This window comes from Synchiropus splendidus, chromosome 16 (genome assembly GCF_027744825.2).
Source record: "Synchiropus splendidus isolate RoL2022-P1 chromosome 16, RoL_Sspl_1.0, whole genome shotgun sequence".
NCBI classification, from domain to species: Eukaryota; Metazoa; Chordata; class Actinopteri; order Syngnathiformes; family Callionymidae; genus Synchiropus; species Synchiropus splendidus.
Genome location: NC_071349.1, coordinates 7,558,042 through 7,583,235, shown reverse-complemented (window position 1 = coordinate 7,583,235; position 25,194 = coordinate 7,558,042). Strand labels below are relative to the sequence as shown.

The following is a 25,194-nucleotide window of genomic DNA, read 5'->3' as shown; positions in this document are numbered from 1 at the left end:
GCGAGCAATTAAAGACAGAGAACAGTGAGGCAGAAATAAACTCTGGGTTTCCAGAACATGCAGCCAAAGTCCAACAGGATTATGGAGACAAATGTCTTTCCAGTCTGCTGATTGATAAAAGACAATCTAGTAAGTAAAGCGACTTTACACGCAATTTTGGTATTTTATTTCCAAATAAGCAAACTAATTCAGAACAATTAGGAGAGGAATATTTTCAGAAACTCCACTGCCAAGTCATATTTTTGGGGGAATCTCAAGACCATCAGAATCCACGTCGATGCCCGAAAATACGGTCGAGTCTTGTTTTCTCAGCAAGTGCTGGAGTGACGTCACAATGGTCCACTGGAGGAGACAGAAAAGTCAAGACATCACGTGACACCGCTGAGTAAATCTGAGTAAACCAACCTGTTTTTAGTCCAGTATTTTTCCATCACTTTGTCGACCGCCTCTCCTTCACATTCAAGGTCCACATGATACTGAGGAACGGCAGCCTCCAGATTCACTTCCATCTTGTGAATCGACACTTTCAAAAGCTTGTCAACCAGAAGATTGTAGAAGACATCGGTGGCTTCGTCCATCCACGCTCCCATCGTGTCGTCGAACCCTCTCAAGGAGCACAGGAAGGCCAGCGGGGGCAGGTCCAGCAGACTCTTGGGAAGCACCCTCACATCCTGCAGCTCCACCTCTGACTCATTTCCGTAGTCGATGAAGACCACCTGAACTTTATTCTCCACCCTGCTGATCACTTGTGCTCGATACCACTGGTTATCACTGGTAAACAAAGCAAGACATGGACTTCCAGGCACAAGGGTCTCAGGGTTCGTAACTTCCTGCCCATTACTGCCAGCTTCCTGTGATAATGTAGAAATGGTGGTGAGGTCGGAGTTCTCAGGCTGACACCAGAAGAATTTGGGCTCAACAATGCATGAAGCGTACGCTGCCTCAGTCTTGCGACCGGAGACAGTTGGCTCCTTGTACGTGTTAGTGGTACCTTGTTTGGAGACAGCTGGACTTGCTGCTGGAGCATCTTCTGAACGTGTTTCAGGCGTCTGTTCTTTGGCTTGTGGGTTCCAGTGTTGGTTCATCTGTGCTCTGACATCCAATCCCTCACAGTTTATTGCTACGGAATACTGCAGGAGAGACATTTCTGGATAGTCTTCCACGCTGCAAACCGTCACAGAAAGAGGCCTGTCAACCAGGAGGTTGTAGAAGTGGTCGTTCGCCTCGTCACCCCACAGTCCACTGGATTCATCAAATCCATTTAAGGAGCACAAGAAGGCGGCAGGAGGGGAGTCCAGCAGGTGTTTGGGAAGCGACCTCACATCCTTCACGTCCACCTCTGATTCATTTCCATAGTCAATAAAGACGACATGAACTTTGTCATCAGCCCTGCTGATCACCTGGGCTCGATACCACTGACCATCACAGGGAAACAGAGCCAGGCAGGGCCTCCCTGGGAGAAGAGCCTCAGGCGTCACAGCCTCATGTGCTGCGGCTCCAGCCGCTTGAGCAAGGGCTGATATTTGGTTGAGAATCTCTGCATTCGCCAGTTGACACCAGAAGAATTTGGGCTCTGCGATACAAGAAGCAAATGCTATGATGTTTTTATCAAGGACTGGCTTCTTAAACAAAGAAATACTCTCTTCCACAACGTTCTCTTGAGAAATAACTGTTTCTGATGATTGATTCTGGCTGCTTTCTGTCAAAATCCTTTTGGCCACAGTGTTCCAGTGTCGGTGCATTCGGCTGTTAACAACTGACCCCTCACACTCTATTTCAACTGCATGCTGAGGGACTGCCTTCTGTGAATGCTCATTGATGCTACAAACTGAAATTTTCAGGGGTTTATCAACAAGGAGACTGCAGAAGAAATCGGCTGCATCTTCATTCCAGAACCCTTTGCTTTCATCAAACTCTTTGAGAGCACACAAAAACGCTAGTGGGGGCAACTCCAGGAGAGATGGTGGAAGCACCTTCAGATTCTGCATTGGAACGTCTGACTCATGTCCGTAATCCATAAATAAGACGTGGACTTTATCTTCAGTGTGGCTGATGACTTGTGCTCTGTACCAGGTCATGTTGCTCAGAGCGAGACAGGGACTTCCAAGATGAAGAGTTTCAGGGTTCAAAAGAGCTTCGCCTGAGGTCCCTGCGTCCTGTACCAGAGTGGCAAGGTCTTCTTCGCTGGGGATCTGACACCAAAAGTAGTTGGGTCCCACGACGAAGGAAGCCTTCAGCCCCTCCATGTGGTTCTGCTGAATATCTGGATTCTTGTATGTGTTCTGGGTTCTGGCAATGGCATAGGCTTCCTGGTCTCTGGAACTAAGGTTTCCCGCCACCGGCCCTCTGTTCTTCGACACATCATCCAGCGAACCCTCAGCTGTAACCTCTGTCGATGCCTTTGGAGAAAGAATCTTGGGATCCTCAGGAGCAGACATGCAGTGCGGTGCCCGCACACTCACCACACCTGGACTTGTCGCGTCCCTCTGAGCCGCTTGTCTTGGTTGGTGTTCTTCCATCGTGGCCAACACCTGCTTGGCAGCTGGTGTGGTGCCGTCTTTCACTTTTGCAATTGCCTCTCGAATATTTTCATTTATATTCAGGGACTCCTCAAACAATTCCACCATCAACTTTCCTGACCTATCTTTCTCAACCACTGAAATGTCGAAGTTCCGGCCGATGGCTTGGTTAGCGAACCAATGGCTGACTTCAGGGGGCGTGTTAGCCGGCACACCGAACAGCCCCAGAGGAACAGCGAGAACCGGGACAGAAGTACAAGCACCTGCGTGCAGGAGGCGCAAATCTGATCTCTTTACTTGAAGAGTGTCTCCGTAGTCGACAAGGTGCACCTTCAGTTTTGGGGATGTCTCAACAACTTGACCACGGTACCAGACGTTATCAGTGTATCTAGCAAGGCAAACAATGTTGGCCCCAGGCTGTCCTCCTGACTCCTGTGGCTGTCTGATCAGCTTCTTTATGGTTTGTCTCACCCTCTCAAGATGTTTGGAGTTCCTGTCCAGCTGGCAGTAAAAATGATTCACAGTCTCCACACATGTAACCAACACCTTCTCACTTCCGCCGACTGCAACACCATGTTCAGAGATGGTATATTTATCTGAAGTGACATGAGCCGCTGCTTGTGAACATTCCTGGTCGAAGAGTTTAGAGGCACTTCCGAAGAGTGTTGTAATATCCACCACATTCACTGACAAACCTTCCTCATCGCACCGTTTAGCTTTTACGATGCACTTCAACTGTTCCTTTGTGGCGACAGCAGTGTCCACAAACTTCTGAAAGTGGCTCAGACTAACAAAAGAGGCATCATTTTTCGGTGCCAAGCTGCACTGGAAGGCTTGCGCATTGAGCCTCAGGAACGCTGGGTCAAGAGGGCGGATATCTTGGACCGGGACCCTTTGAGTTTTACCGTAGTCAATAAACCGGACCTCGACAGCAGGGTTGTGATTATTAGTCATGATCTTTGCTCGGTACCACTTGCCGTTTTCTGGATTTCGGGCAACACAGACGGATTCAACAATTGGTCGAGGGTGTGGCGAAGCATAGAAGTCTTGAAGTTCTGCCATGAGACGCTTGAGAGACTCAGTATTTTTGGTCATCTGACACCAGAATTTGTCCGAACTCTCAACACAGGATATGTCAACATCCACTTCCGAGCCTTCGTTGAGCGAGTCATTGCTGTAGGGGAACTCAGATCTGTAGCCTGTGGAAAGGTGGCCACCATTGTGAGGGAGACCATGACATCCTGGGAACTTTGCAATTCTCCCTATCGAACCAGCATTTGTCGTAGAGAGTCCAGTGACAGTGAGACTCTTTTCATTCTGAATAGTTTGATTCAACACTGCACCACCTTGTGATTCCCTCACGTTCGTCGGATGTTGCAAAGACTGTTCCTCCTGAAGGGACATGAGATCAGAGAAGGGCACAGGAGCCCCCTTCTGATGAAGACCCATCATCTCTGAGTAAGCATGGTTTATGCAAACAGCATTTTCTCCGTACAGGTTGATGGAGTACACGTCTTTGGTGATGTCATGCCTCTCAAGCCTGGCCACAAAAGTCCTGTTCAGAATGAGGGACTTTAAATAACCCGTCTGGTCAGGAGTCCAGCCTGTGTCCAAATCAGCGACGCCGTCCATCGAGCAACGATACGTGAACACTGGCATCTTCAAAAATGTCTCACGAAGCGGTCTTATGTTTTCGATTTTGACAAATTCAGTTCTTCCTTCATCAACAAAGAAGACTTTCGCAGAGCAGGACCTGTCCTCGATGTTTTGTTTCAACGTAGCTCTTTGCCATTGACCGTCTTCTCCTCTTGAAGCACAAGGAGATCCACAGTGACGCGGCTTTAGCTCAGTGACATCAGCACTCTCTTCATAGTGCCGATGAATTTTTTCGGAGAAGGTCTTCACTGCTTTAGAAAAGATGGCTAGCTTGCAGAAAATGTGTTGTGGATCGATAACCTCTGTCACTTTGACAGTCTCAAATATGCCGTTCATCAGGTCAGGCGAGAATAAGTCCTCATCACGGCCAAGTTTAGACTCTTTTTGAACCACCTCATGCAGACGGTCCCCGTTCACCCCTCCGCTGGGTAGATTCCAACACTTCAGGACCAGGCATTTGAACTCCTCCGCCGGCATCTTCTTTGCAACTCCAAATTTGCACATGGACTTGGAGATTAACGGGATGTCAATCAGAAACATTGTGTCTGGAATCAAGACATGTTGAACCAGACCCTTAAACGTCTTCCCCGGCAAAGAACTTAAGAAGTTTGTGGCACTTTCAGGGCACCCGATGCCAACAGAGAGGACATTTGCTAGAATGCATACATGGCCTCTTGAAGCTCCATTGAAATCCTCGTCCCGCCCCCATGCCAGATCTTCACGGGCAGCGACGTGGGGTTGGCCTTGGTCGACGAGGAACACGGTGCAACTCTGACATTGGATGGACACAACGCAAGCTCTGTGCCAGCAGCCACTGATGAGAACAAGACAAAAGTCTCCAGCTTTTCCTTCAGACTCTTCGAACTTCCTTAGAGGGGTCAGCCTTTCCTGTCTTGTCCGATCACAGACAGTCTTCCCAACTTCATTGACCAAGAGTTCCACCAGGCCACAGCTGGGGTGCAGGTCTACCCTGCTGATAAAGACCTGTACCATGGAGCCAGTCGGTGGGAAACAGGGAATGGTACACATCATGGAGCTCTGACAGCAACTGCACAGGAGGAAAACAAATGGCAAATGGAGTAATGTACGATTAAAACCAGCCTCAAAGTACATAACATTTTCTCTGTGTCTGTGGTTTGTGACCTGATTTATGAGGCAAACAGAACCAAAGCTGGAATCCAACCCAGCGTTACACCAAAAAATGTAAATAGCCAAATTGATAAAGTTTATCTTACACACTTAAAATTGAAATGCGATGTAAGTCCATCTCTCGTGTCACAGTGTGTCACAGTGATACACGGTCGGCGATGCAGAAAACGCTTCAGCTCAGTTTCAGTCGGGATATGGAGACCTCTACTGGTTGGTCATGTAAAGACACGGCGGCTTGATCTCCACGGCTCGCTGCCTGGAAGTTGTGCTTCCATGATCAAGACTAATTTTCCTGCATCATTTTCAGATGGACACGCCAGCATGATTACCTTCCGATGCAGATATTTTTCTAAATTATACAACACAATCGCGTCGTAATATATGGAATTTTTCCAACGTTTGATTATCAGAGTTGGAATTCGAATTTATCAACAGTCTAAAAAAACGATCACACCCGCATTTCCCGTATGAAGTGAGCACACTGAAAGAATCAAACCACCTAGTTTTGACGCTATAACCTTCAAGAAAAAGAGAAACTCAACATCTCTTACCGTGTCTGTCAGGTGTTCCGCTAACTATGGCAGGAAGTGGAATTGCGTCATCGTCAACAGGTTATTTAAAGGTTTTGATTGCTAAACTTTTATTTTTCATTTTCGGCGTTTTAAAAAAAAATCATATAGACGCTATCAGGTTCGATGAAATAACGCCACTTTGGAAGACAAAATGGAATTTTAAAAGTGCCGTTTTAGTGATGATATTCATTTCTCCATTGTTTTCATCATATAACTCGGTAAGAAACGCATGTGTTATTAGATTACACATGTTTTTAAATGCATGATAACTTTCGAAACCTAAAAATACTTGTTGTTATGTTAAATGCATTAACTGTCTTGTACATATTTGCAGAGCATGACACCTTTGTTAGACTCATTCTCTGGAATAATAGCTCAGACATATACAGTGACAGTAGAAAATGTCACCTGAAACATTTTTTTAATTCTTTAAATTGCCGCTCTATTGCCTTATATTTTATCCGCAGCACTGGTCAGTCTTTGCACCCAGGAGCCTCATTATTTCAGAAACATTGAATTGTGATGAATGATCATGTCAAAATAATGACATTTGATTTGATTCCGTTGCACTGAAGTAGTGTTCTCTCTCTGCTTATAATAATCTTACAGGGACTTGCTTGTGTGAGTATCACCTATGCAGCGATGAACGTCCAAAGGTGACGGTGAACGGAAATGCTGTGGTCTTACTGTCCACATCTGAGGTGAGTTTGCTCGGATACTACCTCCTCACTGATGTATTACCGAGGTTTTAATGTTGTCATGTTGGGTGGAAGGGTTTATCAAGATATGCAAAACTATACAGTCAATTCTATTTTGAGCTGGGCTCTCTCCATACTCACCATGTTGCAAACATTTTCATTTTTATTTTTAGCTTTAATTGGTCCTGGATCATCCATAAACCTTACCTCTAAATAAACATCAAAGGTTGCGAGTGGCGAGGAAACCGTCCTGATCTCAATCTGAAGATGACTCTTCTACATAGAACCAACTTGTGACATCCAACACACAAGATTTTCTTTAAAAACCGTGATTTCTTTTACCCTCACCCTCCAAAGCACCAGAGATCAGGACTGCCTTCCGCCTGCTCCAGAACCTTTGAATGTTCGGTGGAAAGTTTAAAACCAAAAGCATCAGGATCCTGTATTTTTCCATTCATGAAAGAGATAGCTGACAAGCGTGCAAGTCTTTAACACATCAGTGCTTTAATGCAGGTTTAGTGATCTTCAATGTCCATGTTAATAATGTAAACAAGACCTTCATACTTCACTGTTGGCAGCAGAAGATAACAGCGCTATTTCAGTTTGGGCTCCATTTTACAATATGAAAACAAGTGAGAGATAAAAGCCGGAATATTGCCAAACTTCATTTTCCAATGCTTTGGAAAACCCTGGTTCTACATTTTATCTCCATTTTGGGTGTGACACGTGTATAAAAGAGTCTTGTAATGATTTATTTTTCTGGGTAGAAACATTTACCTGACAGAGATGGTGACTTAATAATATACTGTAGCAACACAGATAAGCAGAACCTTGGTGGATACATAACCATGGAAAGCTTCTCCACTTTTGTCAGTGCATAGCTTTAAAAAGCAAAACATTCCCCACAGAACCGGGCGGCCTTTCTCTCTAATATGCTCTGTTTGAGTTTCAATCGTTTGCTTCTCCGCTTCCTCAACGTTAAATAGAATGGAATGGATGAGACTCGTCAATAGAAACGCTTCTTTACAAAAGAGTAGGAATGCACTGGCTTCAGTAAACATGTCAGTCTTTTTTGTGTGTGTGTTTTGTTTTTTTTTGCTGCTTTGGAGTTAGAGCGCCCGTCAAGGTCGCGATTCGAAAAGTGTGATTCGTTTGCAGTGCTCTTAAGTTCTGTAAACACGTCGATATGTTCTCCGCGGAGTTATTGGGGTCTAAATGGAATAAGCCGCCTGAAAAGTGACGCCAATTTTCCCTCGCTGTGAGTAGCGAGTGCCGTGTAGAATGACTCTGCCCTCTACTGGATTACATGGCTGCAGTGCAATAAAATCATAAGGTGCTTCATCAATATATTTCTACTCGTTCCTGAAGCAAAATATATTTGAAAGTTTATGCAAACGCTGGTTCCTCTGAGAGTACCATGTGACTGCAACCCACCCTCCCCAAACGCTGACGTGTATTTCATGAACGGAAGCATGCTCCCACATTGAGTGAACAGATGAGCACACACTGTACATCCCATGCAACAATACTAAATGAAGTTCTCAGGAAGGGTTTCTCTTTTATAACCACCTAAAGATGCAAAAGGTAAGAGATAATATTTTTGACACATAATATCTGCATGCAAAGAACCTATTCCGCTTGGTTCCGTCCTGTGAGAACATCTGGAACAGACAGGAGCCGCTCTACAAGGCTGGATAGTAGAGACGTTTACAATTATCATAGGAATTATTGTTTTCTTACTATCATGTAAAGCTTACGGTGGTTGCAGCAGTGAACACCGGGGATCCTAAACACTGCAGGAACAATGCTGTGCTCCACTGATATACAAGCTACGGTAGAATGGGAATGTATAGGGTTACGGTGCACAAATCACGTTGGCATGTTCTCTTTTAAATAGAAATGTATGATATATTATAGCTATATTCAAAATTATTCAGCATTATACATTCTCATGCATACAACCACAAGAAGCGAGTCCATTTAAAAATAGTCCAAGCATTGTTTTTTTTTTCCTGTGGAAATGGCAGAGAACCTAATGAGACAGTAAAACAAGTGCTGCAGTCCAGAGTGTGTGGATACAGACGGGGAGACGGGTGAGCCGCCGCGGCGCCGCTCACTTCTGCATGTCACACTGCAACAGCAGCACGATGGACGGGTCGCTCTTCGCCGCCTCTTTGAACTCATCCAATGAGATCTGGTCGTCGTTGTTCTTATCCATTTTGCTGAAGATCTTGTCCACCCTCTGCTCCGGTGTCAGGCCGTCCTCGTTCATCTTCATCATGATCACGGTGCCCACCATTTTGTAGATGGCCTGCAGGCGAGACGGGCAACATGACGAGTGTGGGGCTTTACCACTCAAACCTTAACTGCCGTCAGAAATGTACTTTGTTTTAGATCACTTTTCCTGTCGTGATCAGGATCTAAACACGTAGGAGAAGGAAGCAAAAGTCTGAATTTTAGTGCGACATTTAGTTCCTGATCAATGCCAGCCTCCCTCTGCACAATGTCATCTGCTGCAGAGAGGCATGACAGGCTGCTCCTACTGACGTACAGCTCCAGCAGCCTGAGGAACTCCTCCAGCTATCAAACTTCTCACAGTTCAGTTCTGCAGGTCGAGACAGTGAGCACGTCACGGAGGAGTCTGAGCATGTTTACGTCACTAAACCTGCGGTAACTTTATAACCGTGTTGCTCTTCCTCCATAAATCATAAATCTCTTTTGCTTTATTTCTGTTTCTGCTTCAGTCTAAGCAGTGACACCTCTCTGGGATGGTGCCTTGTTTCACAAGTGCCAGCCCTGACCCGGTCACTGGTCCTGTCCTCTCATGGCACCACACTGCAGGTGTCCTGGGGCCATTTCTACTGAGAGTCTATCATGAAGCAAACTCTCATCTCTGAAAGTGAAAAGCTCATCTGATCAGGCTCTGCTCCACCCAACACACTCGTCCACGCTCTGAATGACTCAATAGCTCGAGCCTGACTGGACTTAGTTAGACCTGCTAAAGTCCACGTCATCGCTCACCTCGATGATCTCCAGCATCTCCACTCTGGTGATTTTGCCGTCACCGTCCAGGTCGTACATGTTGAAAGCCCAGTTGAGCTTCTGCTCAAAGCTCCCGCGCGATGTAATGGACAGAGCACAGATGAACTCTCGGAAGTCGATGGTCCCGTCTCCGTTTTTGTCGAAGGTCCTGAAGGCGTGCTGTGCAAACTTGGATGCATCGCCGTAGGGGAAAAACTGCGAGGTGGAAAACAGTGTTTTTAAAGCCTTTTCCTGTTCAGTAACTCAGTCCGGCTGCGGAGGTTCTGCACACACCTTGACATAAAGCTGCTGGAACTCCTCCAGGTTCAGCCGTCCAGTAGGACAGTCCTTCAGGAAGCCCTTATACCACTGCTTCAGCTCGTGCTCATTAAACTCTGTGTTCTTCACCAGGTCCTCCATCACCTCAGGAGTCAGCTTGCTGTTCTGCTTTCCCATGATTCCTGTCGGAGCACATACACATGGGGAGTTTGCTTACTTACGCTTGAGAGGCCAAGCATGAGTGAGAGCGGGCTACAAGATCCTGGTCAGAAAACCACAATTTGTGGATAAAATTTAGTATTTTAGCCACGATTATGATGTCCACAGTTGAAATGGTTGGTAGGCATGGCACTGGTTTGCTCCACCTCTACTGCAGAGCCAGGATTAAACTCAGGCATCGCAGTGTGAGATTGTCCTCCTCAAGGACAGTGAAACTAGTGAAACTAGGCAGCTCTTCTTCATCAATTGAGGAATTAGATTCAAGCACTCCTCTTCTTTTAAATCACCGTTGCCACAGGAAGTCCTCCCCCTCCCCCAATCCCCAACATTCCTGGTCCAACTCTGTCTCTCCTCGCCACGTGTCCAAACCATCCGTCCTCCCTAACTTTGTCTCCAAACTTCTCCCTCTGATGGACTCATTTCTTCTAGACTGGCTGGAGGAAACTGACATAGGAGCAGTTCATGTTGCTCCCATACGGTCTCACTAGCGTCACCATGGTCAGGTCGTGGTGGCAGCAGCTGAAGGAAAGCCCACTCTGCCTCCCCAGGTTTACAGAGAGAGGAACTCTCTGCAGAGTGTTCTGGGTCTCCTGCTCCTACTACTAGGGAGGTATCCAGGAAGTGTCCTGACAAGACACTACTGCAGCCTTCTCACGATGTGGAGGAGCAGCAGTTCAACTTGTCAGGAAGTGATTTAGTCATGCCGTTTCTTTTGTTTGGTTTATTGGGTTGACACTTTTATAGCTATCCATGTTTCCTGAAGTTTCTCAAGCTTCTCAAATCCGAACGCACATGTGGACCACGCTGAACAGTGCAGTGTTGCTCCCTGCCTTGTGCACTCAGTGGTCACGCTTCTACTGGAAGTCACTTGAGGTGGAAGGTCAAAGATTAATTTCAAGTCGTGATTTCCCTCCCTCAGTCTGAAACGCACATGGGTTAATCCGGGCCTCTAAATTGTTGAAGGTGTCAAGTGGGTGTCTGTCAGATTGGCTGGGCTCCTATCCAGGGTGTCCCCTGCCTCGGCCCCCGGCAGCTGGGACAGGCTCTGTCTGCGAGCTGAGAGAATGAATGGTTGTTTTCAGAGGCCAGCAGCGTGTGTTGTCTGCAGCCTGACTGCTCTGGATTCTATTTCTGGTGCGTTTGTGGCACGCTGGGCAGCCTGACCTGGATCATCAATGCCGGTGCATGTTCGATCGGTGCCTATCAAGTTTCCACTGTGAGCGCTGTCCTATAACCTGACAATGACAACAGAGTTGTACTGCTGCAGTGGATCCACGGGCCAGTTGTGTAATCTGGATCTTCTAGAAATCCACAATCCACACTCCGGGAGCTCCATCAATTATTGACTCATGGCGAAGCAAATGACACCAAGTGGGCAGGAATGCGTCAATTGACAATGCAGCACTTAACAAATGTGACTGTTGTGGGGAGGTTCACCGCTGGAGACCAAACATATGGTCCACTTCTCTGCAGCATGACAGCAGCTCCTCCAGTCAGAGCACTGCATTGGCTCGGGCCTTCACAACAAGCTGCACAAATGTGCGGCTGCAGCCCAAACCAGCGCAAAGCGCCGCGTCTAATGCGCATCCATGTGCCCTGCCGCTCGTGTGCGGAGGAACAGGCGCCTGCTTCATGACGTCCGTCAGACACACAATGACCTTGAGGAGATCGTTTTTGTGCCCAAGACATAACGGGATTGTCTCACGGGGCGTCGATCCATGTCAACCGACTGCGGTGTCGGGGGCGCACATTGCGCACATGCTCCTAAATTAAGGATTTACGGATTAGACGGTGCGAAAAAGGGCCATTTAGAGCCACGTTGTCAGCGATGCCATCTGCCAGTCAGGCTGAGTGGCTGCTGCATTCCGATGGAAACGACGCAGCGCCTCATCCTCCGCGCGCACACGACCGAAAAGCGTCAAATCTCGCCGTGACTCTGGCTTTTCTCACGCAGAAAAGCAAAGACGAGGCTCCAGCTCGAGGTGCTTCATCATGCGCATGTGCTCGTTTGCGCCGATAAACGAACAAACGCTGTCAAATGATGTGGTTAGATTTTTAAGATCACGTCTTACCTTATAGCCCAGCTTCTATTTCTCAGTCGTAATAAATCTGTTTCCTGCAAGAGAAAACCCCGCCTTCCGATGGAAGCGCTCGTCAAAATGGGATTATTCTCCGCGCTGGCAATCCTCCGGGAAACAGAAAAACTAACACCTGCTAGTGAGGACTGTGGAGGATCCTGACGTGATTCCAGCGGAGGTGCAGCAGGGAAAGATCCCACGCCAGTCTGTGGTTACGCCACTTCAGGAGCGCGTCACCGGTGCGCATCACAGCCAGAGCACGAGTTGACTGCTTCCACTGGACCTGCGTCTCTTCACCGGACCCCTCGTCGGGTCAGTGCTCGAAGCCGTGGGTGACGTGACTGGGATTTGTTTCACTTCTGAGGGAATAATAAAAAGGATATTAAACGAGGCCCCATTAATTAGTCGAACCGCGACCACGGTGGGCGTGGAATCAAAAATGTTGACACCCGTCACCTCAAAGGTCCGGTCTGGGGGCCGTTTGTGGCCATTGATCAGATTTCATTGGCCATTCGCCCCACCTGAGAGGTTGAGTAGCTTGTGGATCTGCACTCACAAGGAAGTCCCCAGCCCAAACACTGATGAGATTCAGCTACTGTCAGCTTCTCAGTCCCATAACTAAAAGCACTAAACTTGATCCACTTGATTTACTTGACTTGTTTGAGCCCTACTCCCTTGAAACGACCGGTACATCCAATATATATACATGACTGTGCTGCTTAATAAGGAAGAAACCTTTTGACAAATGCAACAAATGATCCTTTGTGGCGCAGCTCTCCTGAAGAAGGCACCTTTATCCTCCTCTGCACTTTTAAGACAATACATATTTTAATAAATCCCTCCATCTAGACAAATGTCCCGCAATATTGAACCATAAAAAAAAACGACAAAAAGGATGAAATCTGGTGAATATTTTTGAAAATCATCAATCATTCATTTTATGTTTCTATTAAATAGAAGATAGAACACAAGATGGATACTTTGTTTGTTTGTTTGGTGAATCCAAGCTTCAGTTCAAGGTTTTGCTCTGAGAATCGATTTTAATGTTTTTTTCCGTCTTTTTCTTTTTAGAAATATGCCAAAATAAAGACAAATAAACCCATCAAATATCACCAATTACACCAGTAAAGACTTGCCTTTAAAGAAAGCAGGGCAGCTGTAAAGGGGTGATGTGTACAAAATGAGAGGTTCCTGGAAGTGCTGTTGCTCTGAGCTGCCTCTTCTTCATGCTACCAGCTAGCGATGTTGTGGACATCACCAATCTGAGACCGAGTCGAAACTGAATCCAAAACAGGGAAGTCTGTTAGTGATGCAGTCACACACGTGTATTTCTTCCTGCCAGAAAGTGCAGTCACCTTTTCATCATAGATTAAGAACTGAAATGCTTTCATTGGAACAAACTAGTGAGTTAGCTCTGTACTAGGTTTGGTCTCCGTCTCTGTATGCCAGACCTGAGTAAAGTGCGGCCCTTTGACTGTATTTATGTGGCCCTCCTGTAGTAAAACTATAAAACTGACATTGCTGTTGTCTCTGACATTTTAGTCTTGTCCATTGTTTTTTTTTGTTCATTATGATGCAAATGAAACGTAACTTTCTTGTTTGATGATTTAAAAAAAATATTTTAGGAGTATTTCTTGTCTCTTAAAATACATCAGAATTGAAAGTAGATTTTGAAATGCATGAGGTACACCGAGAAAGTAACTAATCATATGTGGTATAAATTAAATAAAACACAACAAGCTTACATATCTGCATTTTAAAGTGTAATTTCATAATCATACCTGATGTCATCACTTGATTTTTATTTTCAATTTTCTCTTACCGTCCGGTTTGACAGCCCTTCTCAACCGTCACAATAGAGTAAAGGAAATTGAATTGCACACCTCTGCTGTAAGCGCTGCTCTGGGTCTCTACTACAACAATCCCCCATATTTAAATGGCAAACATACTGTAGTTTGGAAAAGGTAATCCAGTGTCCCGTCATGAAGTCTGAGAACAACGGTGTGGGCTGATTTGCACCTACAAGATCCTCATTTTGATCATTATTTCCCCCAAAATTCTGGTCAGAACCGAGCTAAAGGACGAGTGTTGACCCGAGTTTGATGCCTCTAGCTTGCCATTCATTTTCTGCCATGAAGTGGAGTCTATCTCAGGTCCTTGGACACACCTGCAGGCTATTTCTGGTCATATGTTTTTGGACTTGGTGTCCCAGGAAGAAAGCCATGTAGACTTGAAATACCCTGCATGGCCTGGTGAGGTCAGCGCTGTGGAGCCTGCTGTCCTCAATGTGGTGCACCTTAGTTCCTCAGGAGGGAGAAGAGGACACTGTGGTGCTCACATGTGATTGACACGTTCTTTAGGTACCAAATTGGGTGGGGATGTTGGCGACACATGCAGGCGCTGACACGACCAACCACAGCAGAGTAGGCGTGGCCAAGGGCGAGACATCTAAATCAACCAGAAAGAAGAGAAGAAACTCATCATAGTGACCCACTTGTATCAGTATCACTTTATAAGCTCAGAAGGAGCAGCTTCAGGCCCCTTGAAGCACCACATCTAAAATACCATTCAAAAGTCTCAGCAGCTCTCAAAATAAACAACAATAGAACGCAGGAAACTCTCAATTGATTTTATTGATTGGATAGTCACGTACAGTACAAGATACACTTCAGATCACAAACACAAAAGCCAACATTTAAATACGTATAGAACTTTAGCACCGGAGCAGATTACCTCAGTGTTCTCCAGACCTCTGGAGAATACCAAAATAAAAACACTGCAGCTTGAGTTTGACTATAGAAATGGCTTACATGTCAGCAGCATTCACTTACAGAGGTTAATAGATTAAACACCAGGTCGGTCTACAAAAGCAGAGTGTTGTGAAACCTCGCTCTCCTCAAGCAAAAAACAATGTCTGTTGAAGTGTTGAACAATCTTGCATATTAATACACCAATCACACACATCAAAAACGTCATTTGTGTGTGAAATTTCCCAAAAAAAGACTGTACTTAAAGTCCAGTAAACTATGATTACAGTGTCGAACAGCTGAAAAGTTTCATGTGCTGGTTTTCCCGTGCATTTATGAGAGAGTTTTAGGTGAGCAAACACCATCATGTTCGTCGACTGCAATCCAATATTAGAATAGTGTTTTGAAGTTCCTGTTTACTGGCAGAGGCTACTCTTGAAGATATGTTGACAGATATGAGGATATTGTGCAGTCGCAGAAGGAGTCTCCTTTAAAAACATGAGTTAAAAAACAATAAAAATAGAGTCTAATTTCCAGTTGTGTTTTCAGATGAGGTGTGTGTGAGGAGTGATGTCATCACTTTCCGCCAGCTGGCTTTTTATATAAAAAATAAACAAAAAGACAGTCTTTTCCTGAATAAAAAACGTGTGATAAACAAGCATTTTTGAAGCTTATTTCCGTCGTGAACTACAATCATTTCAGACCCATGTGCCGTCCAGTGATGGAACCTGTTATGATGTGGAAGATTATAATCCCAGACAGGAGAAAGGGCTGATCGTGATGTGAGACGTCATGGTGATGTTCAAAACTTGGCCTGCTTTAGTTTGTCGATGTGAAAGCAGAGCTTCAAGGCCGGTCCCAGCTTCAGTCCCAGGTACTTGATGATCATGTCGCTCTTGAGCAGCAACAACGCGTTCCCGTCGATCTCCTAGGGAAGGGAGGGAAAACCGTCATGGAACTGATCTCAGTCTGAGGAGCAACGCAGTCGATTCAAACAGGCTTTTAGCTAGGAGGGCATCTGGGCGTCTGCAAAACATGAAAAAAATTGACTCCCGATTCTCGACTGTACCTTGGCCGCCAAATTACACTGGTATATGGCGGCATCTGGTGGCCAAGATACTGTCGAGAATCATGTTTTGCAGACGCCCAGACGCCCTCCTCGCTAAAAACCTGGATGGAAAGCATCAGATCCAACAAATGTGGTGCTGGAAATGAACATGTGCCTTCAGCCTTGTGTATCTTAGTTCTCATAGTGAACTATGGTGAAGTGACCTGTGCTCAACAACTGGCCCGGAAACTCACTTGGACGGAAGGATTCAGCGCGACAGTCGTAACTGTGGCTACAAACAATAGCATTATTGATTTGAGAAGAAGAAGCTCGTGTGAGCATAAAACACTGCAATAGAAAGCAGCTCCTGACTCTGCTTCTCAGTTTTGTTTTTCTGTTGTGAGGGAAATTTTAGAACCAAGAGCAGGAAGGAGTCTGACTCACATGTTTCCGAAAGATTTCGGCGTGTGGAGCCAGAGCGTTGGGGTCGGCCTCCCGGACGAACCACACCACATCATCAACAGACCACGTTGATGGGTTCTTATTGGCGGGAGCTTTGGACTCCTGCGACTCTGGAGACGCGTTGTAGCCTCCTGGATGAAGAGAGTCAATCTCTCATTCTTCATGTGTTCTGTGAGGCTGTTGAAGCTGCCGTACCTGTCCTGTTGGTGTCGCTGAACGTGTTGGGGCTGGTCGACGCCTGCCGACACATGGAGGCCGAGCTGCTGGAGAACTGCTGTGAGGACCGGAATCCGTATGACTTTGGGGAGTAGGAGGAGCTGATGGAGCTGTAAGTGGTCTCCCCAGCATCTACAGAGTAGCGTTTGCCCTCCGTCTGCTCTAAATGATAGTCTTCTGCCCGAGATGTTTCTGCTGAGGCAAAGAGTGAGGCGCCCATCAGTCAACCTGGAAATTCAATCCCAAACAATCAGGTTATATCATTAGGAGGCCAGATGGACGAGTACCGTCTGAGTGGTAGGAGCTGCTGTGCTGAGTAATGGGCTGATCGCTGAAGAGGTTCTCGCAGTGCAGGCTGCGACACAGTTTCTTCAGGAAGCGGAGCACGTAGTCGATGCTGTTCACCACGGGGAGGCTGAGAAGGTGCTGCTTCCCGTCAAACGTCGCTTCAGGAGTCAAAACAGGGACACGTCAGCGTGTGGAGCTTCAGGTGGTTCGGCCCAACTTTGATGGTACCTGATATTTTTTCGCCGCCGTAGCCCTGAGTGAGGAGCGTGAAGACAGTTTTCTGGTGATAGGCGCTGTCGATGCAGCCTTGAACCGCCTGCTGCAGGACCACCGAGGGCCGGTCGGGCCCGAAGTGGTCCGGGAGCTGCTGGATCTTCTTCCTGTCCAGGTTGGGGCCGGTGTTGGCCTGCTTGTTGATGTAGATGCAGACTGAGTGGACACAGGAGACACGGCGTTATGGTCTCTCCTGTCTTTGGCACGATGCTCCTACCTGTCACAACCTTAACCCCAGAACACTTTTATGTTCTGCTTTTTATGACCCCAAGATCTGACCACAGTGAGGCACTCCTTTACACTGGCGGCCACATTAGCTTGCACTACGGTCCAGAAACGCTTTGACTGATTTACAGCTCCTAATGGCTCTTGTCCTGTGTGCTGGTCTGACATTCTCTCAGGTCCTTCCCAGTGCTGAGACAAGCTCTGAGACGCCTCTTTAGTTTCAGTGGTTTCTGTGGAACCCCACTGCTTGAGAAGCTGAGGGCAGCACTCATGAGCACTCATTTAAAGACTGTTTGCTCTTGTCTTTAACCTAGTAGCAGCCGCTTCAACAATTTCACAGACTGAATGGTTCGTGTTTGTTGCTGTTAAATCTGCACCTGTAAGTAGCGTCACACACTGCTGTCGTCCTCTCACAGGCTGGGGAGTCAAACAAAGCTCTGGTTCTTTTACCTGCAGTTTTCATGACAAGTATATTTTATGGGGGACATTAGATCAGACTACAAAACCCAACATGGTGGAATGTGTTTCAGTGGTGGAGCAGTTGACTTCAGTTTCCCTGCTTTCATTGGCTAACTTTCTAAACGTCCTGACAATATTCAACTGTTTTCATGATCATTCCAAAACCACTGAGCTGAAGACACTTTCCCTCATTTACTCAAGTGCAGCAGAATAAGGTCGACACTGAGTTTAAAAGATTAAAAGTGAGAGTCCAGATATGAAGACAGTTATAACAGCACTGTTTGTCCTGTCTCGAACAGTAAACTTTATTCATTTGGAAAACAATAGCTGAGTGTCATGCATCAATAGGTTTTATTTATAGATCTGTGTAACAGGAAGTGGAGCTTGACTTATGCTTTATATTTGTCTTGTTTTATTTTTGAGTCTTGCAAACAATACATTTGTGAGATAAATGTAACTAGCGATTACTGTGCTAATGCAAATATTCAGGGTTAATATTCTGCTTTTTTTTACTCATACACGTTTACGACCTTGTTGTATGCTTTAGGAGGTTGGTGAATGTTGAGCATAATTTTGTAGGGAAGGAAGCCCTGCCCCTGGTCATCTCTTTACCTGTGAGCACCTGGGGGGTGGCAGAGTGGGGGACGGTGGCGGCGTCCTGGGGAATGGAGCTCATGTCGGGTTCTGGGGTGCTGCTGGGTGGAGAGATCGCCAGAGGCGTCATCACCATCCTGGGCTTGAGCTGCAGGACAGTGAGGAGAATTCAGTGTCAAGTTTTGCATGCCACTTCCTGTTAGGACAGAGCAGCCTCTGAACGCTCCTGTATATTCCATCTTCGGGTATAATGTGCCAGGAGCCTGTGAGTCTGTGTACACATGCATTTTTAAAGACGCCCCCCCCTCACCCCACTGACCTTGAATCCTGGCTTTCTGCCCCTCTTCTTGGGCACTTTGAGTGGCGGGAGTGAGTCAGGGTACCGGCTGGAGAAGTCCATCTTGGGCACATTCCGAAGTGGGGGTCTCCCTCTCTTCCTGCCGGGTATCTTCCCCGACTGGCTGGGCAGGAAAGAGGGCGCCACTGCAGCTGATTGCATTTCACTGTTGTTGCTGTCCGACTTCTGCACCGATGCTGCAGGTAAACTCATTTGGAGCTGGGGAGACAAAAAAAACGTGCACTTAGGTGACCCCATCTGCATCCTGACTTCTGTGCTGGTCGCTGTGAGCGGCGGGCAAAAGGCTGCACAGCATCCCAAATGAGCAATGCGACGTTTCAGCACAGGAGGATTTATAAAAGACAAAAGCCAAGCATTGGTAGAGGAGGAAACAGCATCCTGTTACAGACAATAAAGCCACGAGAGAGGAGCTTCTGTTACCTGCTGTCTTCTGCTGCGGACAACAAAAGGTCCCCTCTTTGTCTCCCAAAACAAACTGCTATATTTCCTCACAGATCACAGAGAGCCATGTTGTTCTTGCGCCGTTCGTCCTGTTAGCTGCCGCCGCTGCTGCTGCTGCTGAGGCACAGAGGCTGCAGACATCTCATTAGACTAATGCATTCAGCAGCGGCGGCGGGAGGGGGAGGGGGGCCGGCCTCACCATGGCTACCCAGCTATGTATTGCCACTATGATGACGGCGTTCCTCTAAGAGGAGAAGGGCTTCTGGAAACGCACTGTGTGAGGAACTAGTGTGGTCTCTGCAGGTGGACCATTGGAAACTAAACCGTCCGGTCGTACGGAGATGGTTTTCTTTCATCTCATCTGTACGGTGTCTGTGTGTGTGTGTGTGTGTGTGTGTGTGTGTGTGTGTGTGTGTGTGCAGCAGGGATAGACAGTGACAGTGTGTGTGCTTAAGAGAGACAGCACTGAAGAAGGGCTCCTCTGTCGTCATGGCAACAAGCCTGTAAGCCTGGCAGCACCCTCCCATGTTTTGTCTGTAACTCCAGCTTCAGTGATGCTTGGTTATAATTAGGCCAGAATTGCTCCGGCTTGTTAGGAGAGCAGAGTAATTCTGCAGAAATCCTTCTCTTCCATCCCACCTCATCAGTTCTCACTTTGTTATCATCCCACCTGACTGAAGTCAGGCCTTTTGTGAATGCAGATAAAAAACAGAACAAAAAAGCAACGCATTTCAATAATAAAAAACAACTCAGTTGGTGCCACTATAAATATTTTCTCAATCACTTGGTGTGACAACAACAGCTGGTAATAGACACACCAGAACTTGGGTCTGCCCACCCAAGTACGTGAACCACCTCATTCGACGATGAGAAGCTACTCTACTCCGGGTCTTCTGATGTCCCAGCTCACCACTCAGCAGCTGGCTTGAAAGACCCATTTTAAAATGTTGTATTCCTAATGTTCTTTATATTACACCATCAGAATTACTGTTCTGATTCTCAGGGTTTTACTTTTGGAAATACAGTGGTACCTCGGTTCTCGACCACATTCCGTTCCAGACGGCCGTCCGAGAAGCGAAATCTGAATGGATTTTTCCCATTACAATGAATGGAAAAAGAAATAATGCGCTCCAAGCCTTAAAATAGGCTTTTGTAGGAGTGAATGTAGAGTGTCTGCTGCAGGTGCGCTGTTCGTCTATGTGTGTGGCCGCTGCATGTGGGAGGGGTTGCCGAGTGAGTGACGTCTCTCCAGAAGTGAAGAGGTGCCGGGTGCGTGTCCAGCTCTGAATGTGCGCTTCTGTGCAGTTTGGTTGTGACAAAGTCATAAACGAAGTAACTGTACAGTCAGTAAATGTAGGTAACAGGACACATCTGCATACAGAGGCTGCGTTACACACAATAACAAAGCGCTGTGTGGGTCAGGTGATCGGTCCACGCACGTTATGTTTTTCCAGCTTTTTTCGGGGGTGTTCGAGTTCTGGATTTTCGTTCGAAATCTGAAGCAAAAAAATCTCGACATTTTTGTTCAAACTTCGATTTGTTCGAATACCGGGACATTCAAAAAACAAGGTACCACTGTAAACACCTGAACAAATTAGTTCCTGAATTAGCAATTTCTGTGCAGGGCTGAGTCCAGGAAGACAGTAGTTTTCATTAGTGCAGGTTTTAGTTATGTTCTTTCTAATGTGTTTTTTATGTCCAAAATAATGCCTTCAGTGTAAAAATGTTCAATTTCTGCCCCACTGTAGGAACAGAACCCTGAGATTGATGTGTTTATCAATTTGGATATTCTAAATCAAAGTTCCAACGTGACATTGTGATTTACGCATTTGCTGTTATTTAACCACGAAACAAGACAAAAGAGCTACAAATCAAAGTCAACAATCTGAACCAAAATGGTGTTTTGTAATTAATAGGTCAATTTCTTTGGATTGTAAGTTTGATATATGAAAAATACGTTTGTCTCTGATGTTTGACAAAATGCCAAAAATATGAGTCTGTAAAGATATTCTCTTGCATGGATTGTATTTAGTCATCACATCGTTTGAAAATTGAGTAAGCCTGAATTCTGTAGGACAGTAAATGTGTGAGGAAATTGCCATATTTTTATATATTAAAATACGAGAAATGAACTGCACGTTGTTGACTCATTGGTTTCACCTTTCTGAATGCACGTGTGTTTTCTGTCGGATTACACCGACGTCAGCAGGTTTCTCGTTACAAGACTTAACACCAACGGGAATGTTGACATCGGCTAAAATTACGTAAATGTCGCCCCCTGTTGGTGGCCACCGTACTCGTACTGTCCATGTTGACGTTTGAATAAAGTTGTAGCGACGGAATTTGAATCCATGATGGCGGCGTGCTTGCCAGTGTTTGTAAAAATGTCACCCTCAGCCTGTTTAGCTTCTCGGTGTTTTCTGTGGGAACAACATTCTCCTCGGAACCTCCTGAGGTCTTTGACAAACCTTCGCAGACAAGGTGAGGTGTTCCGCGTGACTATGTTCTGCAGAAATAGCCAACAGAGGTCGTGAAAGGAGGAAAAACCGCCGGGCTGCTTCGCTGCATTTCGAGACAGTAGCTGAGTATTCGCTTCTTAATCGACCTTTTAAACGATCGCAAACGCGTTCTTACCGGTTTGGGTGGGTCTTTCTGCTGGTACACTTGGAGTTCACAGCCCTTTTTTTTAATTCAGGTTTCTCGTTGAAAGCCCAGCCGGTACCGGAGGACAGTGTGGTCGGTGAAGCCCGGTTCTGCGGACCGCTGGATCATTATTGTGGGCTGATTAAGGACGGCACACTTCGGGAGGATGCACACCAGAAAGCGGTGCTGGAGACTCTGGACAAGCTGCACAAAACACTGCGAGGATACAGCAACACTCCAACGTCGCTCTTCTCAAAGGTAGCGTGACTTCAAAGCAATGGACTGTGTGTTCCGTGCATCAACTCTCTGGTGTCTCTCCTCTGTGCTGTAGCTGTTCACGAAACCCAAACCTCCAAAAGGCTACTATATCTACGGCGATGTTGGTAGGAGATATGAATCACCAATGCTAAACTCTGTTTTCTGGCAACACATCTTACGGCTCTGTTTCTTCCAGGCACCGGGAAGACCATGGTGATGGACATGTTTTATTCATATGTCGAGACGGAGAAGAAGAAGAGGGTCCACTTTCACGGTTTCATGCTGGACGTTCATAAACGTATGGACACTTGTTTATCTTCAGCCCCACTGTTGTCCTCTTCATCTGCAACAGTCCAAGAAAGTCTTTCTTCTCTACATGTCTAAACATATGTCCTCCATGACTTTGCCCAAAGGCCACCTCCATCTCACCTTCTCCATCTGGTGACTAAGGAAAGGTGTCATTCTAGGAATCCATCGACTGAAGCAGAGCATGCCGAAGAGGAAAGCCGGGAAGATGGCCAAGTCTTACGACCCCATTGCTCCGGTGGCAGAGGAGATAAGCGAGGAGGCCTGCCTTCTTTGTTTCGATGAGTTCCAGGTAGCTCCGCCTCTCATCTCGACTGCATCTCTGTTATTCACGTTTGTTTCTCCGTGTAGGTCACTGACATCGCAGATGCCATGATTCTGAAGCAGCTTTTCGAGAACTTGTTCTTAAATGGAGTTGTTGTTGTTGCCACGTCGAATCGACCCCCTGTAGGTGAGTGACAGGTGCTCAGAGGTTCATTGGAGTGGAACCCTGCCAGGGTCACCCACACAAGAGCAGCTTCTGCCCACCGTTAAGTCAAAAAGGAAGTTTTTAAAAATTTTATTAGTCCTTCAGAACACACATGCATGTGCTCTCTGTGCAGACTTGTATAAGAACGGACTCCAGAGGGTGAACTTTGTGCCGTTTATCGCCGTCTTACAGGTGAAGTTGCTCCTCCAGACACCCGACAGGAGAATGAGTTCCACTAACACACTGAGATTTTTCCAACAGAAATATTGCCACACACTACGATTGGATTCCGGAATTGACTACCGCAAAAGAAACCGACCTTCTGCTGGGAAGCTGTATTTCCTGTGAGTGAAGACTCAGCTGCTCCTGTGCTTGACTTTTTGGTAGTTCAACTTGCTGGTGCTGCAGGTCCAGTGAGCCGGATGTGGAGGCGACGCTGGACAAGATGTTCGACGAGCTGGCCTTCAAGCAAAACGACAGTGAGTTCTGACTCGAGCGCTGCAGTTTCTTTCTCGTCTGCTCATGGTTCTTCACTTGCAGTAACGCGGCCCAGAGTCCTGAACGTCCACAACAGGAAAGTCCGCTTGAACAAGGCGTGTGGGACCATCGCTGACTGCACCTTTGAGGAGCTCTGTGACAGAGTGAGTCCAGCTGTGTCATCCTGAACTTCCCCTCATGCGCTGTGATGCTGGATCTATGATGTCATCGATCCCTGAATCTTTTCCAGCCTTTAGGGGCCAGTGACTACCTGGAGATGTCTCAGCTGTTTGACACCATCTTCATCCGACACATTCCTCTGCTGACGGTCAATAAGAAGACTCAGGCCAGAAGGCTCATCACTCTGGTGGATGCGCTCTACGACCACAAGGCAAGCGTCTGAGACACCCTCCCTCAACTCCACGCTCTAACCTGGGGAATGTTCCGCTGCTGCAGGTGAGGGTGGTGATCCTGGCAGACCAGCCGCTGGAGGACATCTTCGTCCACGACGGGGACCACAGTCATGACGAGGGCCACATTCTCATGGACGACCTTGGGCTGAAGAGGGTGAGAGGTCAAACACACAAGTCCAACATGGGTGCTCCCGTCTTCTGCTTTGTCTAAATTGACAACTGACAGATTCATATTTTGATGTTGGGAAGACAAAAGGACAGATGGAGTGCAATGATATAATACAGGAAAAGATAATAATTTAAGTACAGAATTCAAAATAAACAGATGCAAGTGACACATGTCTTTATTGAGGGTACGGTGATGCATACTAAAGAATAAAATACAACATAAAATATTAAATATTACGACCGGGAAAACAAACATTATCTCACACGGAAGGAATAAGTTCAAGATAATTTTAAACAAAATATGTGTTAGCAAAATGGTGCACTTTAAAAATGAAAGTAGGTTTGTTTCAATGAAATAGTTTCCTCACAGTGACAGAAAAGACATCTTAAGTTTACATAAACTATAATGTTATAAACTGAACTCTGAACACAGGACGAAGCCAGCAGTCTGTCCATCTTCAGCGGGGAGGAGGAGAAGTTTGCCTTCCAGAGGACAGTTTCTCGGCTCACAGAGATGCAGACGGAGGAATACTGGCTAGAAGGGGATCGAAGCCTCAAGTCCTAGGAGCTGCTCCAGACGGATCCTTGGAGAACTCGTCCTCCTTCTGTGGACCACCAGAGCCCGACACTCTCCTCCTGTGACACAAACATTGCACAGGCACTATTTATTTGGATCATAAAGCCTTTTGAAACTTTTGTGATGCTGCACTTTATGGATCAGTTAACACAGAAGAACAGTCATGTCTTTACTTTTGACATTTTAAAAGAAAGCTTGGGAAGAGAGATTTTATTAAAGGTTTTATAATGACTCTTGAACTTTCTGTTCTGATTTTCATTTTGGTGCGTCTCTCCGACTGAGCCAGCAGGTGGCGCTCTCCACTGGCTGGAGGGCTCTAAAGGAACTAGAGTTGCTGGCGTTTGTTTGAAGCCTCTTTTCTCACTGCTGAGGTTGTCTGGAGGTGTCTACCTGGGTGGAGGCCCTGGGACTGACCTGGGAACACCCCAGTGTTCTGAATGATTTGCTTTCTGTGGCTGGGCCTCTTCACGTCTGCTGCTGCTGCCCATGCGGTGATGGCTTCCAAAAACATCCGATAACTCCTAGCTTGTGTCCAGAAAAGTATATAGTTTGGTGTTACCACCTCAGTTACACAGCTGGGG

The 25,194-nt window shown here is 46.5% G+C and overlaps 4 protein-coding genes across 6 annotated transcripts; 1 reads left to right on the top strand and 3 right to left on the bottom strand.

The window, feature by feature from the left end:
- Window positions 1-329: 329 nt before the first annotated feature.
- Window positions 330-4,151, bottom strand: LOC128747062 (tudor domain-containing 6). Its single transcript, XM_053844610.1, has 3 exons — window positions 3,866-4,151; window positions 406-3,718; window positions 330-342 (listed from the first exon to the last, which is right to left on the bottom strand). Exons 1-3 carry the CDS (start codon window positions 4,149-4,151, stop codon window positions 330-332), a joined length of 3,612 nt encoding a protein of 1,203 aa, XP_053700585.1.
- A 2,924-nt stretch (window positions 4,152-7,075) lies between these two features.
- Window positions 7,076-12,512, bottom strand: vsnl1b (visinin-like 1b). The gene is made up of 4 exons (XM_053844572.1): window positions 12,186-12,512; window positions 9,910-10,076; window positions 9,616-9,831; window positions 7,076-8,905 (listed from the first exon to the last, which is right to left on the bottom strand). Exons 2-4 carry the CDS (start codon window positions 10,069-10,071, stop codon window positions 8,708-8,710), a joined length of 576 nt encoding a protein of 191 aa, XP_053700547.1. The 5' UTR covers window positions 10,072-10,076; window positions 12,186-12,512; the 3' UTR covers window positions 7,076-8,707.
- A 2,179-nt stretch (window positions 12,513-14,691) lies between these two features.
- Window positions 14,692-22,145, bottom strand: LOC128747043 (sex comb on midleg-like protein 4). 3 transcript variants are annotated; one of them, XM_053844570.1, is made up of 8 exons: window positions 21,937-22,145; window positions 18,823-19,059; window positions 18,522-18,651; window positions 17,181-17,381; window positions 16,952-17,110; window positions 16,644-16,859; window positions 16,431-16,579; window positions 14,692-15,866 (listed from the first exon to the last, which is right to left on the bottom strand). In XM_053844570.1, exons 2-8 carry the CDS (start codon window positions 19,051-19,053, stop codon window positions 15,741-15,743), a joined length of 1,212 nt encoding a protein of 403 aa, XP_053700545.1. In that variant the 5' UTR covers window positions 19,054-19,059; window positions 21,937-22,145; the 3' UTR covers window positions 14,692-15,740. The 3 variants fall into 3 exon arrangements, with proteins under 3 accessions (XP_053700545.1, XP_053700544.1, XP_053700546.1); XM_053844569.1 differs by lacking the exon at window positions 21,937-22,145 and adding an exon at window positions 19,282-19,514 and having other exon boundaries at window positions 14,694-15,866; XM_053844571.1 differs by lacking the exon at window positions 21,937-22,145 and adding an exon at window positions 19,282-19,513 and having other exon boundaries at window positions 14,694-15,866; window positions 16,644-16,856.
- afg1la (AFG1 like ATPase a) lies at window positions 21,534-25,145 on the top strand. The gene is made up of 13 exons (XM_053844567.1): window positions 21,534-21,783; window positions 21,998-22,203; window positions 22,277-22,328; window positions 22,400-22,501; window positions 22,671-22,801; window positions 22,861-22,960; window positions 23,112-23,170; window positions 23,240-23,322; window positions 23,387-23,457; window positions 23,519-23,619; window positions 23,706-23,846; window positions 23,912-24,022; window positions 24,470-25,145. The coding sequence occupies exons 1-13, from the start codon at window positions 21,654-21,656 to the stop codon at window positions 24,599-24,601; spliced, it is 1,419 nt and encodes a 472-aa protein (XP_053700542.1). The 5' UTR covers window positions 21,534-21,653; the 3' UTR covers window positions 24,602-25,145.
- Window positions 25,146-25,194: the final 49 nt, after the last annotated feature.

Coding starts and splice junctions, on each gene's coding strand:
- LOC128747062 (XM_053844610.1), bottom strand. CDS start 4,151: ATGGACGGCGTCGCTGATTTGGACACAGGCTGGACTCCTGACCAGACG. Junction 3,719..3,865: donor GAACGTGAGGGAATCACAAG/GTGGTGCAGTGT, acceptor ACCTTTCCACAG/GCTACAGATCTGAGTTCCCC.
- vsnl1b (XM_053844572.1), bottom strand. CDS start 10,071: ATGGGAAAGCAGAACAGCAAGCTGACTCCTGAGGTGATGGAGGACCTG. Junction 9,832..9,909: donor TCCAGCAGCTTTATGTCAAG/GTGTGTGCAGAA, acceptor TCCACCTCGCAG/TTTTTCCCCTACGGCGATGC. Junction 8,906..9,615: donor AGATGCTGGAGATCATCGAG/GTGAGCGATGAC, acceptor TCTCGCCTGCAG/GCCATCTACAAAATGGTGGG.
- LOC128747043 (XM_053844570.1), bottom strand. CDS start 19,053: ATGAGTTTACCTGCAGCATCGGTGCAGAAGTCGGACAGCAACAACAGT. Junction 17,382..18,521: donor CACCCCCCAGGTGCTCACAG/GTAAAGAGATGA, acceptor GTGTCCACTCAG/TCTGCATCTACATCAACAAG. Junction 16,580..16,643: donor CAGCGACACCAACAGGACAG/GTACGGCAGCTT, acceptor CTCTTCATCCAG/GAGGCTACAACGCGTCTCCA.
- afg1la (XM_053844567.1), top strand. CDS start 21,654: ATGATGGCGGCGTGCTTGCCAGTGTTTGTAAAAATGTCACCCTCAGCC. Junction 21,784..21,997: donor GACAAACCTTCGCAGACAAG/GTGAGGTGTTCC, acceptor TTTTTAATTCAG/GTTTCTCGTTGAAAGCCCAG. Junction 22,961..23,111: donor GTCGAATCGACCCCCTGTAG/GTGAGTGACAGG, acceptor CTCTCTGTGCAG/ACTTGTATAAGAACGGACTC.